The following is a 19,749-nucleotide window of genomic DNA, read 5'->3' on the forward strand; positions in this document are numbered from 1 at the left end:
TTGGAGTGTTGACACCAAAACGAAAAACAGTAATTTTAGCTCCCTGAACACAGAAGCTGCTGGTCTCCTGCTGCTTTGATCAGTTAATTAGTTAAATGAGAGACTTAAATGAATCAGCAGTAACCCATTTAAACCCCAAAGTCACACAATAGCATATATAATCTAACTGTTAAAGGCAGCACTAGACCAGCAGCTCCTGTGTTCAGCGAGCTAAAATTACCGTTTTTCACAGTGGAGTCTGGTTTTGTAGAGAGCAATATAAAGGCTTCATTTCCCTTTGAGAAATATTCTCAGTAATCTACACCTAAAATGTTATAGATTTTCTTTGGTAGGCCTTCTTTTAGGTGGCTAAAATATTTTGCTGCTGAGGCTGTCCACAGCAGTATGTTGCTCAGCTTCTATATTGGAAACCAGTCTGCTTCTCCAAACTGGAGGTGGGCCAACTGACGTCTATTGTATATAATACATTGGCTGTGAATAAGTACCCCAACAACCCCACTTCAAACATCAGAATTATTCCTTTAAAATTTTAGACAGCTTGACATCTAGAAGTAGGATGAGGGATTAAATAAATCTGCAGAATTACATTTCTTCCACATTACAGCTAAAGCCTCTCATATTGTGTCCTTTCAGCATGTTTGCCGGGTACGTATGGAAAGGGTTGCATGCAGCGTTGCAGCTGTGCTCAGGGCACGTCCTGCCACCACGTCTCTGGAGACTGTGGCTGTCCTCCTGGATTCACAGGAAACGGCTGTGAGCAGAGTGAGTGCTGCAGGACAAACTTCTGCCTCCAGTCTGTTTAGAAAATCAATACGCTTTGTTGGTTTCATGAACTCATTCCTGCATTAATAATACACACTGAATGGCACATTTATGATCCATCAGAAAACAAACTGTACACGTGAACCTGTCTCTCTATCAGCCTGTCTTCCAGGAACATTTGGACAGAACTGTAACCGGGTTTGCCAGTGCTCTGAGACAAACCAGCTCTGCCACCCAGTGTCTGGAACATGTTACTGCGCTCCAGGTTTCCATGGCTCCAAATGTGACAGGAGTATGTCAAACAGCATATTTATACCTCTTAGACATATCACACCCCACTCAGTAAAAGCCTTTTGAAAAATCAAATTTTCTGCTGTTTTGATTTTATTCTCAGTTTGTGCAGACGATCGTTATGGTCCAAATTGTGACAGCGAGTGCCAGTGTGAAAACGGAGGGAGGTGCGTTCCTTCCACTGGAGCCTGTGAATGTCCGGCAGGATTTATAGGAGCACGCTGCAACATTAGTGAGTGCATCTGAACGTGTGCTTGAAACAGTGAATAAATTAGAAATAAATAACAGTGTGGGATGACAAGTATTTGGTGTGTGTCTCGGTGGCGACAGCATGTCCAGCCGGGCATTACGGGGTCGACTGTGCTCGGGTGGCACTATGTGGGGACGGAGCCCAGAACGACCCAGTCACCGGTCGCTGTGAGTGCATTCCTGGACGCAGAGGAGAAGACTGCGCACAGGGTGAGCTGAGCTGTGATCCACATTTTTAAAATACTTTATATTAAGTTCTATCTATCTATCTATCTATCTATCTATCTATCTATCTATCCGTCCTTCCATCCATCCGTCCATACATAAAACAATCCAAAGAAAAAACTACACCAAGTGGAACACAAACAAAACAAATTAAAAAGGCTGCCAGACAGTTCACAACATTGCATAAATAATCCTTCAGAAATATTGTCATAATAGTAACATCTGAGGAGCAAGATAAAGTAACATGAAAAAATAAATCAAGTTAAGGAGCCAGGCAAGTCAGAGTCCTCTATATGTGGTAATATAACGTTGTGCCAAAAAGGTCCTCAATACTTTCAAAACTCTTATGTGTCAGGGTGTGTGCAGTTGCACTCCTTTCATTTGTATAATAGACAACATGTCCTTGAGCCAGCGCTTGAAGCAAGGTGGAGTGGTAGATTTGTCATGTAAGGAGAATAAAAGTCTCTTAGCAACCAGCATTTCTAACTACAGAGCAATCTCCATGTCGCTCAGCAGCTCGAAAGTCTCTGCAGAGCATCCAGAGACGACAGGGTCATGGTTTTGCTGCTGTTGATCTGTCTGATATGCAGTTTATTGGTGCTATGACAGCCTGCAACCAACTGCCCCACCATCAAAGTGTGGGGCAGACTATTGGTTTGATTCCTGTTTTGCGACCGATATCCCCGTTTTTTTCTGCAGATTTTTCATATTTAACATTTTCATGCATAAAGTACTAAATCACAAAGTAATATTTTTTGTGTTTTTTTTTACTTCTAAAATATGTTTCTGTCCACTGCAGTGGAAATCAATATAGGCCTTAAAAATGTATTTTTAAAACATTCATTAAGAGCCTATGAATACACGGGAAAATTAATAACAACAAACATAATCTTTCTGGACCTACATTGAGTTCTGTTAAATCATTTTTATACTACTGATGCACGGTGTCCTCTGCAGTGGATAGATACAGCATACCCTTTGGCGCATAACATCCACGGCAGTGACAAATGTATTTTCAGTACCAGAAATGCTTTTATCCAGATTTTAAAAAATGGTTTTCTTGTAAGTTTTCTCTAGCATCTGATTTATTCAAAAAATGTTTTTTTGTGTTTTTTTTTTTTTTTTGGCCCTTGTGGTTTTCTGAGAATAAAGGGATTTAACAGTAATTTGTGAGGTATCCCCCCCTTCATCCCACCCTTACTTCAGGCCCCCTTGCAAGGACCTCACCCATCCTCAAGGATATGACATCCAAAAGAGTTATAGTGAGGAGACAGGGCAACTTAAATCTAAATTTTATCCTTGCATGTTGTCTGTGTGTAACTTTTCTGGGAGTATAGGGTAAGAGTGGGAATCATGTCACAAGACTATGAAAGTTCTTTTAGACACACTCAATACAGTGTTACTGAACAGATTTAATTAGTATGTGTGTCACAGAGTGCCTCTGCTGCAGCTAATAACTCTTTCAGCTCCACCACCAACCCAAAAAAGTGTGAAGACTGACTCATTGAAATTCAGAAAGTACTTCAAACATTATCAGTAACATGATTTTTCAGATTTGATGAGAGCTTTGAACGTCACAGTTACTGAATGGACTCTCAGTGCACCATTTTCAGATGTTGCATAACTACTCGACAGCCATCCCTGTTTAACTGTTTAACCGTGACCTCTTGACCTCTAAGAGCGTGTGAACAAATTCAGATCTCTAAAGAAAAGCCTTCTGATCATTGCAAAGTGTAGACTCCTTTATTCAGGTTTCATACGTCATCAAGACTCTCCTCTCACTGTGATGGTGATTATGTAGGTTGGGCAATTTTAATGCCTATATAAGCTGTTATAGTTTCTGTACAAAATAAAGGGCAGCACATGGCTTCATCTAATTGGAGAAAAACATACCCTGATATCTGCAGGTGGACTTTTACAGACAATAGCAGGAAGTAATTTAAATGAAAAAAACAAACAAAAAAACGTTTATCGTCTTGTGTTTTGTTCTGCTATAATAATGTGTTTTCCACCTCAGGCTGCCCTTCAGGCTGGTTTGGGACGGCCTGTATCCAGCGCTGTAACTGCAGTAATGGTGGCGTGTGTGACTCTGTGACTGGTAACTGCACCTGCGGTCTGGGTTGGACTGGTACATACTGCGATAAAGGTGACAACACTTTTATACATCTTGCTTCTTAACGCAGTCAAGCAAAAGCATTTTTTAATCTGCATCTGCTCAGTATCACATACACGATCTGCTGCAGCATGTTAAACCTAAACGTAGAGAATAGCGTGAAGTCGCAATGTTGATCTGTGTCTTCTGTTTCATTCGTCTGTCTCCCAGAATGTCCTGCAGGCAGATTTGGTGCAAACTGCCAACTGAAATGCAGCTGTCAAAATAACGGCACTTGTGACAGAGTGATGGGGACGTGTCAGTGTAGTCCAGGCTACTACGGACATCTGTGTGAACACGGTGAGAACTGAACAGAAACACACTAAAAGATGGACACAAGTGTAAGGATAAATAAATACCATTAAAGACCAAAAAAAGCTTGTCATGCCTCCCTCAGTGATACACTGACATTTTCTTCTACAATGAAAGTGGACACTGCAGGGTTTTTTTTTAACCCAATCCCACACTCACTGTCATGCTGCCAGATATACTCAATATATCATCAAATGTATAGTAATGCAAGTCTGAAAATAGTCCTTAACAAATGCTACAAATACTCCACTGAAAGTAATTTTTTTTAAAAACTACAGTGCCCAGTAGTGTTGAGAAATTATCTAGCTGTAAATGTAAGTTACAGTAATCATTATTCTGCAAATCAATAGAAGAGAATAGTGTATATCTGTGGTCTTTAACCATTACATTTTGGGATGGTTCTCCAAGTAGAACAACACAGGATCCATTAGGATGACAATTTTCATTATTTTTTCATCATTTTTTCATATATTTTTTCAACCTTCTCTTTTATATCTTGCCGTATCCCTTCGGCACTGGACAGTCCCAGAAGATATTTGAATAATCTCCAGTCATTCCACATTTCCTCCAACATAAAGCTGATACTGAACCTTCATCAAATATTAAAACTCTCAATGAAGTCCTGAAAAAATCTATTTTTTAATCTTCTAATCATTCTTTTCATAGTTGACTAATAAAACCTTTGTGGTGCCATCCTCATTAATTATATTTAATTCTAACTCCCATTTCCTTTCACATAGAGGGGATTTTTTTCAGTTGTTAACAGTCTTTAGAAGTGGGAGATATGGTTTCTTTTTGGCATCCTTTTTTTTAATCTCCATAATAAAATTATATTAAGTTTCTACTCTTGAAGTCTCAAAGTGAAACTCTTGGGGTTTATATTCAATTATGAATCCAGAGAGAACATTTTAAACCATAAAGGTTGGCTTTAAATCTGGTGGCATCAATCTCTTGTCCTCAGCGTGTCCTCCTGGTCTCCATGGCCCGCTGTGCCAGCTGCAGTGTGACTGCATGAACGGAGCCTCCTGTCATCCAGCATCGGGTCGCTGTATCTGTCCTTCAGGATACCACGGAGTTCGCTGTCACAGAGGTCAGTCGCATCACTGCTGATTACCCCAATGTAATAACAGAATTACTGGCATATTTAACCTGATTTATCCCGTTTTTGTTTTCTCAGTGTGTGAGCAGGGTACCTATGGCCATGGTTGTGCCAAGCTGTGTGACTGTGAGGAGGACGCTCCCTGTGATCCTGAGACGGGAAGATGCCTCTGTCCTTCAGGGAAGACGGGACTCAGATGTGACATTGGTAATTATCTTTTCTTTGTCTGACTTTGAGAACACACACTCACAGCAAGTGGCAGACCAGTGTGTGTAAAATTAAAATATGTCACTATTTCATAAGTATTAAATAAGTATTTCATAAAAATGTCATAATAAAGTATGTTACAAAGTCATTGTATAGTTTATTAAAATATATAATAGTATAGTATGTCATGAAAAATATAATTAAAATGTCGTCACACACATCATCATGGTAGGTCGTCAAAAAAAACAGAAAACATCATAGTATAATATATCATTAAAGACGTGATAAAAAATTCATAGTACAGTACGTAGTTAAAAATATTAAAAACATCATAGTTTAGTATGTCGTTAAACATATCATGAAAACATCATAGGAGAGTACGATGTTAAAAATGTGATAAATTGATACCTCATAGTATCCTATGTTGTTATCATACAAACCACATAGTATTTTATGTTATTAAGACGTTGCAGTAGTAGTTGTCACAGTACCATCAACAGCATCAGGTGGTAGACTACCAACCTAATGTGACCTAGGTACACTCTCCACTACCCTCCATAGCACAGAGTGAATTTTAATTACCTCAGACCTGTATACACACACAAACCACCTACTAAACCACAACACAAGAAAACCGCACCAGTGACACTGAATATGGCGGTTTTAAATGTGAGATCACTATAACACAAACCTTTTATTATCAGTGACTTGATTTTAGATAATACCGCAACAACCTGAAAATACTCTTTTCAACTATTGATCATTTAACTACCCCTAATTTTATTAGTTCTAATAGTATGTCAGCTAAAATTGTCATAATGTCACAGTGAAATATGTCTTCGAAAAAAGTTCATTGTAAAGTATTACATTAAGTTTCCTTGAAAATATCATAAAATTGTTATAATATAGTATGTTGTTAATACTGTCATCAAAACTTCATAGTATAGTACTTTGTTAAAATGATCACAAAAGCATTATAGCATAGCATAAAAAATCAACATGCATAGCTTAAAAAGTCATAAAAACGTGAGACTATAATAGTTTCTCAAAAAAATCAGTAAAAATGTCATACTATAAAAATGCCATACTATAACCTGGCATTTTCTGTCATTTTTTTTGACATGCCAAATTATGGTGTTTTTGGTCCTTTTTGCAACTTTCTATGCTATGGCCTGTCTTGGAAGGTTTTTGTATGTGGTTTAATGTGGTTTTCAGCCTTTTTTTGGACATGTCATATTTTGACATTTTTGCCATACTATAGCCTTGCTTTTTTGGTCAAATTTTTCCATATGCCAAATTATTCTGTTCTTGGCCCTTTTTCTACACATTTTGACGCTATGGTGTGTCTTAGAAGGCTATATAATGTGGTTTAATGTGGTTTTCAGCTGTTTTTGGGACATGTCATATTTTGACATTTTTCGGTCATTTTTTCCATATGCCAAATTATTGTGGTTTTGACCCTTTTTGCAACTTTCTATGCAATGGCATGTTTTAGAAGGCTATTTAACGTGGTTTAATGAGGTTTTCAGCTGTTTTTAGGACATGTCATATTTTGACATTTTTGCCATACTATAGCCTTGCTTTTTAGGTCAAATTTTCTACATGAAAAATTGTTGTGTTTTTGGTCCTTTTTGCAACGTTCTATGCTATGGTGCGTCTTAGAAGGCTATTTAAGATGGTTTAATATGGGTTTCAGCTATTTTTAGGACATGTCATATTTTAACATTTTTGCCATACTATAGCCTTGTTATCTTCTATCATGTTTTCCACAGGCAAATTTATTGTGTTTTTGGCCGTTTTTGCAACTTTCTATGCAATGGCATGTTTTAGAAGGCTATTTAACGTGGTTTAATGAGGTTTTCAGCTGTTTTTGGGACATGTCATATTTGTTGACATTTTTGTCATACTATAGCCTTGCTTTTTCGGTCAAATCTTCCACATGCTAAATTATTGTGTTTTTGGTTCTTTTTACAACTTTCTTTGCTATGGCATGTCTTAGAAGATTATTTAACGTGGTTTAATGTGGTTTTCAGTCTTTTTTTTGGACATGTCATATTTTGACATTTTTGCCATACTATAGCCTTGCTTTTTCGGTCATTTTTTCCACATGCCAAATTATTGTGTTTTTGGCCCTTTTTGCAACTTTCTATGCTATGGCATGTTTTAGAAGGCTATTTAATGTGGTTTAATTAGGTTTTCAGCCTTTTTGTGGATATGTCATATTTTGACATTTTTGCCATACTATAGCCTTGCTATTTCCGTCGTTTTTTCAACATGCCAAATTATTGTGTGTTTGGCCCTTTTTACACATTTCTGTGCTATGGCATGTCTTAGAAGGGTATTTAATGTGGTTTAATGTGGTTTTCAGCTGTTTTTGGGATATGTCATATTTTGACAATTTTGCCATACTATAGCCTTGCTTTTTTGGTCAAATTTTCCACATGCCAAATTATTGTGGTTTTGGTTCTTTTTACAACTTTCTTTGCTATGGCATGTTTTAGAAGGGTATTTAATGTGGTTTCATGTGGTTTTCAGCTGTTTTTTGGATATGTCATATTTTGACATTTTTGCCATACTATAGCCTTGCTTTTTCGGTCATTTTTTCAACATGCCAAATTATTGTGTGTTTGGCCCTTTTTATACATTTCTATGCTATGGCATGTCTTAGAAGGCTATTTAACGTGGTTTAATGAGGTTTTCAGCTGGTTTTGGGACATGTCATATTTTGACATTTTTGCCATACTATAGCCTTGCTTTTTTGGTCATTTTTTCCACATGCCAAATTATTGTGTGTTTGGCCCTTTTTATACATTTCTATGCTATGGCATGTCTTAGAAGGCTATTTAACGTGGTTTAATGAGGTTTTCAGCTGGTTTTGGGACATGTCATATTTTGACATTTTTGCCATACTATAGCCTTGCTTTTTTTCGGTCATTTTTTCAACATGCCAAATTATTGTGTGTTTGGCCCTTTTTATACATTTCTATGCTATGGCATGTCTTAGAAGGGTATTTAATGTGGTTTAATGAGGTTTTCAGCCTTTTTGTGGATATGTCATATTTTGACATTTTTGCCATACTATAGCCTTGCTTTTTTTCGGTCATTTTTTCAACATGCCAAATTATTGTGTGTTTGGCCCTTTTTATACATTTCTATGCTATGGCATGTCTTAGAAGGGTATTTAATGTGGTTTCATGTGGTTGTCAGCTGTTTTCGGAATATGTCATATTTTGACATTTTTGCCATACTATAGCCTTGCTTTTTCGGTCATTTTTTCCACATGCCAAATTATTGTGTGTTTGGCCCTTTTTACACATTTCTATGCTATGGCATGTTTTAGAAGGCTATTTAACGTGGTTTAATGAGGTTTTCAGCTGTTTTTAGGACATGTCATATTTTGACATTTTTGCCATACTATAGCCTTGCTTTTTAGGTCAAATTTTCTACATGAAAAATTGTTGTGTGTTTGGCCCTTTTTATACATTTCTATGCTATGGCATGTCTTAGAAGGGTATTTAATGTGGTTTAATGAGGTTTTCAGCCTTTTTGTGGATATGTCATATTTTGACATTTTTGCCATACTATAGCCTTGCTTTTTCGGTCATTTTTTCAACATGCCAAATTATTGTGTGTTTGGCCCTTTTTATACATTTCTATGCTATGGCATGTCTTAGAAGGGTATTTAATGTGGTTTAATGTGGTTTTCAGCTGTTTTTGGGATATGTCATATTTTGACATTTTTGCCATACTATAGCCTTGCTTTTTCGGTCATTTTTTCCATATGCCAAATTATTGTGTTTTTGGCCCTTTTTGCAACTTTCTATGCTATGGCATGTTTTAGAAGGCTATTTAATGTGGTTTAATTAGGTTTTCAGCCTTTTTGTGGATATGTCATATTTTGACATTTTTGCCATACTATAGCCTTGCTATTTCCGTCATTTTTTCAACATGCCAAATTATTGTGTGTTTGGCCCTTTTTACACATTTCTGTGCTATGGCATGTCTTAGAAGGCTATTTAATGTGGTTTAATGTGGTTGTCAGCTGTTTTTGGGATATGTCATATTTTGACATTTTTGCCATACTATAGCCTTGCTTTTTTGGTCAAATTTTCCACATGCCAAATTATTGTGGTTTTGGTTCTTTTTACAACTTTCTTTGCTATGGCATGTTTTAGAAGGGTATTTAATGTGGTTTCATGTGGTTTTCAGCTGTTTTTGGGATATGTCATATTTTGACATTTTTGCCATACTATAGCCTTGCTTTTTCGGTCATTTTTTCAACATGCCAAATTATTGTGTGTTTGGCCCTTTTTATACATTTCTATGCTATGGCATGTCTTAGAAGGCTATTTAACGTGGTTTAATGAGGTTTTCAGCTGGTTTTGGGACATGTCATATTTTGACATTTTTGCCATACTATAGCCTTGCTTTTTTGGTCATTTTTTCCACATGCCAAATTATTGTGTGTTTGGCCCTTTTTATACATTTCTATGCTATGGCATGTCTTAGAAGGCTATTTAACGTGGTTTAATGAGGTTTTCAGCTGGTTTTGGGACATGTCATATTTTGACATTTTTGCCATACTATAGCCTTGCTTTTTCGGTCATTTTTTCCATATGCCAAATTATTGTGTGTTTGGCCCTTTTTATACATTTCTATGCTATGGCATGTCTTAGAAGGGTATTTAATGTGGTTTAATGAGGTTTTCAGCCTTTTTGTGGATATGTCATATTTTGACATTTTTGCCATACTATAGCCTTGCTTTTTTTCGGTCATTTTTTCAACATGCCAAATTATTGTGTGTTTGGCCCTTTTTATACATTTCTATGCTATGGCATGTCTTAGAAGGGTATTTAATGTGGTTTCATGTGGTTTTCAGCTGTTTTTGGGATATGTCATATTTTGACATTTTTGCCATACTATAGCCTTGCTTTTTCGGTCATTTTTTCCACATGCCAAATTATTGTGTGTTTGGCCCTTTTTACACATTTCTATGCTATGGCATGTTTTAGAAGGGTATTTAACGTGGTTTAATGAGGTTTTCAGCTGTTTTTGGGACATGTCATATTTTGACATTTTTGCCATACTATAGCCTTGCTATTTCGGTCATTTTTTCAACATGCCAAATTATTGTGTGTTTGGCCCTTTTTATACATTTCTATGCTATGGCATGTCTTAGAAGGGTATTTAATGTGGTTTAATGAGGTTTTCAGCCTTTTTGTGGATATGTCATATTTTGACATTTTTGCCATACTATAGCCTTGCTTTTTTTCGGTCATTTTTTCAACATGCCAAATTATTGTGTGTTTGGCCCTTTTTATACATTTCTATGCTATGGCATGTCTTAGAAGGCTATTTAATGTGGTTTAATGTGGTTTTCAGCTGTTTTTGGGATATGTCATATTTTGACAATTTTGCCATACTATAGCCTTGCTTTTTTGGTCAAATTTTCCACATGCCAAATTATTGTGGTTTTGGTTCTTTTTACAACTTTCCTTGCTATGGCATGTTTTAGAATGCTATTTAACGTGGTTTAATGAGGTTTTCAGCTGTTTTTGGGACATGTCATATTTTGACATTTTTGCCATACTATAGCCTTGCTATTTCGGTCATTTTTTCAACATGCCAAATTATTGTGGGTTTGGCCCTTTTTATACATTTCCATGCTATGGCATGTCTTAGAAGGGTATTTAATGTGGTTTCATGTGGTTTTCAGCTGTTTTTGGGATATGTCATATTTTGACATTTTTGCCATACTATAGCCTTGCTTTTTCGGTCATTTTTTCCACATGCCAAATTATTGTGTGTTTGGCCCTTTTTATACATTTCTATGCTATGGCATGTTTTAGAAGGCTATTTAACGTGGTTTAATGAGGTTTTCAGCTGGTTTTGGGACATGTCATATTTTGACATTTTTGCCATACTATAGCCTTGCTTTTTCGGTCATTTTTTCCACATGCCAAATTATTGTGTGTTTGGCCCTTTTTTATATATTTCTATGCTATGGCATGTCTTAGAAGGGTATTTAATGTGGTTTCATGTGGTTTTCAGCTGTTTTTGGGATATGTCATATTTTGACATTTTTGCCATACTATAGCCTTGCTTTTTCGGTCATTTTTTCCATATGCCAAATTATTGTGTTCTTGGCCCTTTTTGCAACTTTCTATGCTATGGCATGTTTTAGAAGGGTATTTAACGTGGTTTAATGAGGTTTTCAGCTGGTTTTGGGACATGTCATATTTTGACATTTTTGCCATACTATAGCCTTGCTTTTTCGGTCATTTTTTCCACATGCCAAATTATTGTGTTTTTGGCCCTTTTTGCAACTTTCTATGGTATGGCATGTTTTAGAAGGCTATTTAACGTGGTTTAATGTGGTTTTCAGCTGTTTTTGGACATGTCATATTTTGACATTTTTGCCATACTATAGCCTTGCTATTTCGGTCATTTTTCAACATGCCAAATTATTGTGTGTTTGGCCCTTTTTATACATTTCTATGCCATGGCATGTCTTAGAAGGGTATTTAATGTGGTTTCATGTGGTTTTCAGCTGTTTTTGGGATATGTCATATTTTGACATTTTTGCCATACTATAGCCTTGCTTTTTCGGTCATTTTTTCCATATGCCAAATTATTGTGTTCTTGGCCCTTTTTGCAACTTTCTATGCTATGGCATGTCTTAGAAGGCTATTTAATGTGGTTTAATATGGTTGTCAGCTGTTTTTGGGATATGTCATATTTTGACATTTTTGCCATACTATAGCCTTGCTTTTTCGGTCATTTTTTCCATATGCCAAATTATTGTGTTTTTGGCCCTTTTTGCAACTTTCTGTGGTATGGCATGTTTTGGAAGGCTATTTAACGTGGTTTAATGTGGTTTTCAGCTGTTTTTGGACATGTCATATTTTGACATTTTTGCCATACTATAGCCTTGCTATTTCGGTCATTTTTCAACATGCCAAATTATTGTGTGTTTGGCCCTTTTTATACATTTCTATGCTATGGCATGTCTTAGAAGGGTATTTAATGTGGTTTCATGTGGTTTTCAGCTGTTTTTGGGATATGTCATATTTTGACATTTTTGCCATACTATAGCCTTGCTTTTTTTCGGTCATTTTTTCAACATGCCAAATTATTGTGTGTTTGGCCCTTTTTATACATTTCTATGCTATGGCATGTCTTAGAAGGGTATTTAATGTGGTTTCATGTGGTTTTCAGCTGTTTTTGGGATATGTCATATTTTGACATTTTTGCCATACTATAGCCTTGCTTTTTTGGTCAAATTTTCCACATGCCAAATTATTGTGTTTTTGGCCCTTTTTGAAACTTTCTATGCAATGGCATGTTTTAGAAGGCTATTTAACGTGGTTTAATGAGGTTTTCAGCTGTTTTTGGGACATGTCATATTTTGACATTTTTGCCATACTATAGCCTTGCTTTTTCGGTCATTTTTTCCATATGCCAAATTATTGTGTTCTTGGCCCTTTTTGCAACTTTCTATGCTATGGCATGTCTCAGAAGGCTATTTAACGTGGTTTAATGAGGTTTTCAGCCTTTTTGTGAATATGTCATATTTTGACATTTTTGCCATACTATAGCCTTGCTTTTTCGGTCATTTTTTCCACATGCCAAATTATTGTGTTTTTGGCCTTTTTTACACATTTCTATGCTATGGCATGTTTTAGAAGGGTATTTAACGTGGTTTAATGAGGTTTTCAGCTGTTTTTAGGACATGTCATATTTTGACATTTTTGCCATACTATAGCCTTGCTTTTTCGGTCATTTTTTCAACATGCCAAATTATTGTGTGTTTGGCCCTTTTTATACATTTCTATGCTATGGCATGTCTTAGAAGGCTATTTAACGTGGTTTAATGAGGTTTTCAGCTGGTTTTGGGACATGTCATATTTTGACATTTTTGCCATACTATAGCCTTGCTTTTTCGGTCATTTTTTCAACATGCCAAATTATTGTGTGTTTGGCCCTTTTTATACATTTCTATGCTATGGCATGTCTTAGAAGGGTATTTAATGTGGTTTAATGAGGTTTTCAGCCTTTTTGTGGATATGTCATATTTTGACATTTTTGCCATACTATAGCCTTGCTTTTTTTCGGTCATTTTTTCAACATGCCAAATTATTGTGTGTTTGGCCCTTTTTATACATTTCTATGCTATGGCATGTCTTAGAAGGGTATTTAATGTGGTTTAATGTGGTTTTCAGCTGTTTTTGGGATATGTCATATTTTGACATTTTTGCCATACTATAGCCTTGCTTTTTCGGTCATTTTTTCCACATGCCAAATTATTGTGTGTTTGGCCCTTTTTACACATTTCTATGCTATGGCATGTTTTAGAAGGCTATTTAACGTGGTTTAATGTGGTTTTCAGCTGTTTTTGGACATGTCATATTTTGACATTTTTGCCATACTATAGCCTTGCTATTTCGGTCATTTTTTCAACATGCCAAATTATTGTGTGTTTGGCCCTTTTTATACATTTCTATGCTATGGCATGTCTTAGAAGGGTATTTAATGTGGTTTCATGTGGCTTTCAGCTGTTTTTGGGATATGTCATATTTTGACATTTTTGCCATACTATAGCCTTGCTTTTTTTCGGTCATTTTTTCAACATGCCAAATTATTGTGTGTTTGGCCCTTTTTATACATTTCTATGCTATGGCATGTCTTAGAAGGGTATTTAATGTGGTTTCATGTGGTTTTCAGCTGTTTTTGGGATATGTCATATTTTGACATTTTTGCCATACTATAGCCTTGCTTTTTTGGTCAAATTTTCCACATGCCAAATTATTGTGTTTTTGGCCCTTTTTGAAACTTTCTATGCAATGGCATGTTTTAGAAGGCTATTTAACGTGGTTTAATGAGGTTTTCAGCTGTTTTTGGGACATGTCATATTTTGACATTTTTGCCATACTATAGCCTTGCTTTTTTGGTCAAATTTTCCACATGCCAAATTATTGTGGTTTTGGTTCTTTTTACAACTTTCTGTGGTATGGCATGTTTTAGAAGGCTATTTAACGTGGTTTAATGTGGTTTTCAGCTGTTTTTGGACATGTCATATTTTGACATTTTTGCCATACTATAGCCTTGCTTTTTCGGTCATTTTTTCAACATGCCAAATTATTGTGTGTTTGGCCCTTTTTATACATTTCTATGCTATGGCATGTCTTAGAAGGGTATTTAACGTGGTTTCATGTGGTTTTCAGCTGTTTTTGGGATATGTCATATTTTGACATTTTTGCCATACTATAGCCTTGCTTTTTCGGTCATTTTTTCAACATGCCAAATTATTGTGTGTTTGGCCCTTTTTATACATTTCTATGCTATGGCATGTCTTAGAAGGGTATTTAATGTGGTTTCATGTGGTTTTCAGCTGTTTTTGGGATATGTCATATTTTGACATTTTTGCCATACTCTCGCCTTGCTTTTTTTCTGTCATTTTTTCAACATGCCAAATTATTGTGTGTTTGGCCCTTTTTGAAACTTTCTATGCAATGGCATGTTTTAGAAGGCTATTTAACGTGGTTTAATGAGGTTTTCAGCTGGTTTTGGGACATGTCATATTTTGACATTTTTGCCATACTATAGCCTTGCTTTTTTGGTCAAATTTTCCACATGCCAAATTATTGTGGTTTTTGTTCTTTTTACAACTTTCTGTGCTATGGCATGTCTTAGAAGGGTATTTAATGTGGTTTAATGAGGTTTTCAGCCTTTTTGTGGATATGTCATATTTTGACATTTTTGCCATACTATAGCCTTGCTTTTTCGGTCATTTTTTCCACATGCCAAATTATTGTGTGTTTGGCCCTTTTTACACATTTCTATGCTATGGCATGTTTTAGAAGGGTATTTAACGTGGTTTAATGAGGTTTTCAGCTGTTTTTAGGACATGTCATATTTTGACATTTTTGCCATACTATAGCCTTGCTTTTTCGGTCATTTTTTCCATATGCCAAATTATTGTGTTCTTGGCCCTTTTTGCAACTTTCTATGCTATGGCATGTTTTAGAATGCTATTTAACGTGGTTTAATGAGGTTTTCAGCTGTTTTTGGACATGTCATATTTTGACATTTTTGCCATACTATAGCCTTGCTTTTTCGGTCATTTTTTCCACATGCCAAATTATTGTGTGTTTGGCCTTTTTTACACATTTCTATGCTATGGCATGTTTTAGAAGGCTATTTAACGTGGTTTAATGAGGTTTTCAGCTGTTTTTAGGACATGTCATATTTTGACATTTTTGCCATACTATAGCCTTGCTTTTTCGGTCATTTTTTCAACATGCCAAATTATTGTGTGTTTGGCCCTTTTTATACATTTCTATGCTATGGCATGTCTTAGAAGGCTATTTAACGTGGTTTAATGAGGTTTTCAGCTGGTTTTGGGACATGTCATATTTTGACATTTTTGCCATACTATAGCCTTGCTTTTTCGGTCATTTTTTCAACATGCCAAATTATTGTGTGTTTGGCCCTTTTTATACATTTCTATGCTATGGCATGTCTTAGAAGGGTATTTAATGTGGTTTAATGAGGTTTTCAGCCTTTTTGTGGATATGTCATATTTTGACATTTTTGCCATACTCTCGCCTTGCTTTTTTTCTGTCATTTTTTCAACATGCCAAATTATTGTGTGTTTGGCCCTTTTATACATTTCTATGCAATGGCATGTTTTAGAAGGCTATTTAACGTGGTTTAATGAGGTTTTCAGCTGGTTTTGGGACATGTCATATTTTGACATTTTTGCCATACTATAGCCTTGCTTTTTTGGTCAAATTTTCCACATGCCAAATTATTGTGGTTTTTGTTCTTTTTACAACTTTCTGTGCTATGGCATGTCTTAGAAGGGTATTTAATGTGGTTTAATGAGGTTTTCAGCCTTTTTGTGGATATGTCATATTTTGACATTTTTGCCATACTATAGCCTTGCTTTTTCGGTCATTTTTTCCACATGCCAAATTATTGTGTGTTTGGCCCTTTTTACACATTTCTATGCTATGGCATGTTTTAGAAGGGTATTTAACGTGGTTTAATGAGGTTTTCAGCTGTTTTTAGGACATGTCATATTTTGACATTTTTGCCATACTATAGCCTTGCTTTTTCGGTCATTTTTTCCATATGCCAAATTATTGTGTTCTTGGCCCTTTTTGCAACTTTCTATGCTATGGCATGTCTCAGAAGGCTATTTAACGTGGTTTAATGAGGTTTTCAGCCTTTTTGTGAATATGTCATATTTTGACATTTTTGCCATACTATAGCCTTGCTTTTTCGGTCATTTTTTCCACATGCCAAATTATTGTGTTTTTGGCCCTTTTTGCAACTTTCTATGCAATGGCATGTTTTAGAATGCTATTTAACGTGGTTTAATGAGGTTTTCAGCTGTTTTTGGACATGTCATATTTTGACATTTTTGCCATACTATAGCCTTGCTTTTTCGGTCATTTTTTCCACATGCCAAATTATTGTGTGTTTGGCCTTTTTTACACATTTCTATGCTATGGCATGTTTTAGAAGGCTATTTAACGTGGTTTAATGAGGTTTTCAGCTGTTTTTAGGACATGTCATATTTTGACATTTTTGCCATACTATAGCCTTGCTTTTTCGGTCATTTTTTCAACATGCCAAATTATTGTGTGTTTGGCCCTTTTTATACATTTCTATGCTATGGCATGTCTTAGAAGGCTATTTAACGTGGTTTAATGAGGTTTTCAGCTGGTTTTGGGACATGTCATATTTTGACATTTTTGCCATACTATAGCCTTGCTTTTTCGGTCATTTTTTCCACATGCCAAATTATTGTGTGTTTGGCCCTTTTTATACATTTCTATGCTATGGCATGTCTTAGAAGGGTATTTAATGTGGTTTAATGAGGTTTTCAGCCTTTTTGTGGATATGTCATATTTTGACATTTTTGCCATGCTATAGCCTTGCTTTTTTTCGGTCATTTTTTCAACATGCCAAATTATTGTGTGTTTGGCCCTTTTTATACATTTCTATGCTATGGCATGTCTTAGAAGGGTATTTAATGTGGTTTCATGTGGTTTTCAGCTGTTTTTGGGATATGTCATATTTTGACATTTTTGCCATACTATAGCCTTGCTTTTTCGGTCATTTTTTCCACATGCCAAATTATTGTGTGTTTGGCCCTTTTTACACATTTCTATGCTATGGCATGTTTTAGAAGGGTATTTAACGTGGTTTAATGAGGTTTTCAGCTGTTTTTAGGACATGTCATATTTTGACATTTTTGCCATACTATAGCCTTGCTATTTCGGTCATTTTTTCAACATGCCAAATTATTGTGTGTTTGGCCCTTTTTATACATTTCTATGCTATGGCATGTCTTAGAAGGCTATTTAACGTGGTTTAATGAGGTTTTCAGCTGGTTTTGGGACATGTCATATTTTGACATTTTTGCCATACTATAGCCTTGCTTTTTCGGTCATTTTTTCCACATGCCAAATTATTGTGTGTTTGGCCCTTTTTATACATTTCTATGCTATGGCATGTCTTAGAAGGGTATTTAATGTGGTTTAATGAGGTTTTCAGCCTTTTTGTGGATATGTCATATTTTGACATTTTTGCCATACTATAGCCTTGCTTTTTTTCGGTCATTTTTTCAACATGCCAAATTATTGTGTGTTTGGCCCTTTTTATACATTTCTATGCTATGGCATGTCTTAGAAGGGTATTTAATGTGGTTTCATGTGGTTTTCAGCTGTTTTTGGGATATGTCATATTTTGACAATTTTGCCATACTATAGCCTTGCTTTTTTGGTCAAATTTTCCACATGCCAAATTATTGTGGTTTTGGTTCTTTTTACAACTTTCCTTGCTATGGCATGTTTTAGAAGGCTATTTAACGTGGTTTAATGAGGTTTTCAGCTGTTTTTGGGACATGTCATATTTTGACATTTTTGCCATACTATAGCCTTGCTTTTTCGGTCATTTTTTCAACATGCCAAATTATTGTGTGTTTGGCCCTTTTTGCACATTTCTATGCTATGGCATGTCTTAGAAGGGTATTTAATGTGGTTTCATGTGGTTTTCAGCTGTTTTTGGGATATGTCATATTTTGACATTTTTGCCATACTATAGCCTTGCTTTTTCGGTCATTTTTTTCATATGCCAAATTATTGTGTTCTTGGCCCTTTTTGCAACTTTCTATGCTATGGCATGTTTTAGAAGGGTATTTAACGTGGTTTAATGAGGTTTTCAGCTGTTTTTAGGACATGTCATATTTTGACATTTTTGCCATACTATAGCCTTGCTATTTCGGTCATTTTTTCAACATGCCAAATTATTGTGTGTTTGGCCCTTTTTATACATTTCTATGCTATGGCATGTCTTAGAAGGCTATTTAACGTGGTTTAATGAGGTTTTCAGCTGGTTTTGGGACATGTCATATTTTGACATTTTTGCCATACTATAGCCTTGCTTTTTCGGTCATTTTTTCCACATGCCAAATTATTGTGTGTTTGGCCCTTTTTATACATTTCTATGCTATGGCATGTCTTAGAAGGGTATTTAATGTGGTTTAATGAGGTTTTCAGCCTTTTTGTGGATATGTCATATTTTGACATTTTTGCCATACTATAGCCTTGCTTTTTTTCGGTCAAATTTTCCACATGCCAAATTATTGTGGTTTTGGTTCTTTTTACAACTTTCTTTGCTATGGCATGTTTTAGAAGGCTATTTAACGTGGTTTAATGAGGTTTTCAGCTGTTTTTGGGACATGTCATATTTTGACATTTTTGCCATACTATAGCCTTGCTATTTCGGTCATTTTTTCAACATGCCAAATTATTGTGTGTTTGGCCCTTTTTATACATTTCTATGCTATGGCATGTCTTAGAAGGGTATTTAATGTGGTTTCATGTGGTTTTCAGCTGTTTTTGGGATATGTCATATTTTGACATTTTTGCCATACTATAGCCTTGCATTTTCAGTAATTTTTTCCATATGCCAAATTATTGTGTTCTTGGCCCTTTTTACACGTTTCGACGCTATGGCATGTCTTAGTAGGCTATTTAATGTGGTTTAATGAGGTTTTCAGCTGTTTTTGGGACATGTCATATTTTGACATTTTTGCCATACTATAGCCTTGCTTTTTTTGTCATTTTTTCCACATGAAAAATTGTTGTGTTTTTTGTTGTTTTTACAACTTTCTATGCTATGACATGTCTTAGAAGGCTATTTAATGTGGTTTAATGAGGTTTTCAGCCTTTTTGTGGATATGTCATATTTTGACATTTTTGCCATACTATAGCCTTGCTATTTCGGTCATTTTTTCAACATGCCAAATTATTGTGTGTTTGGCCCTTTTTATACATTTCTATGCTATGGCATGTCTTAGAAGGGTATTTAATGTGGTTTCATGTGGTTTTCAGCTGTTTTTGGGATATGTCATATTTTGACATTTTTGCCATACTAT

The 19,749-nt window shown here is 35.6% G+C and overlaps 1 protein-coding gene across 2 annotated transcripts in view; it reads left to right on the plus strand.

The window, feature by feature from the left end:
- megf6b (multiple EGF-like-domains 6b) overlaps positions 1-19,749 on the plus strand; it is a 118,536-nt gene that overhangs the window by 74,815 nt on the left and 23,972 nt on the right. For both annotated transcript variants that reach the window (XM_042506547.2, XM_088089416.1), the window contains 8 exons: positions 634-762; positions 923-1,054; positions 1,157-1,285; positions 1,384-1,512; positions 3,545-3,673; positions 3,851-3,979; positions 4,953-5,081; positions 5,169-5,297. In XM_042506547.2, coding sequence (XP_042362481.2) covers positions 634-762; positions 923-1,054; positions 1,157-1,285; positions 1,384-1,512; positions 3,545-3,673; positions 3,851-3,979; positions 4,953-5,081; positions 5,169-5,297 — 1,035 coding nt within the window. The remainder of the gene's footprint in view (positions 1-633; positions 763-922; positions 1,055-1,156; positions 1,286-1,383; positions 1,513-3,544; positions 3,674-3,850; positions 3,980-4,952; positions 5,082-5,168; positions 5,298-19,749) is intronic.

This window comes from Plectropomus leopardus, chromosome 2 (genome assembly GCF_026936395.1).
Source record: "Plectropomus leopardus strain MGB_pleo_1.0 chromosome 2, ASM2693639v1, whole genome shotgun sequence".
In the NCBI taxonomy this organism is placed as follows: domain Eukaryota; kingdom Metazoa; phylum Chordata; class Actinopteri; order Perciformes; family Serranidae; genus Plectropomus; species Plectropomus leopardus.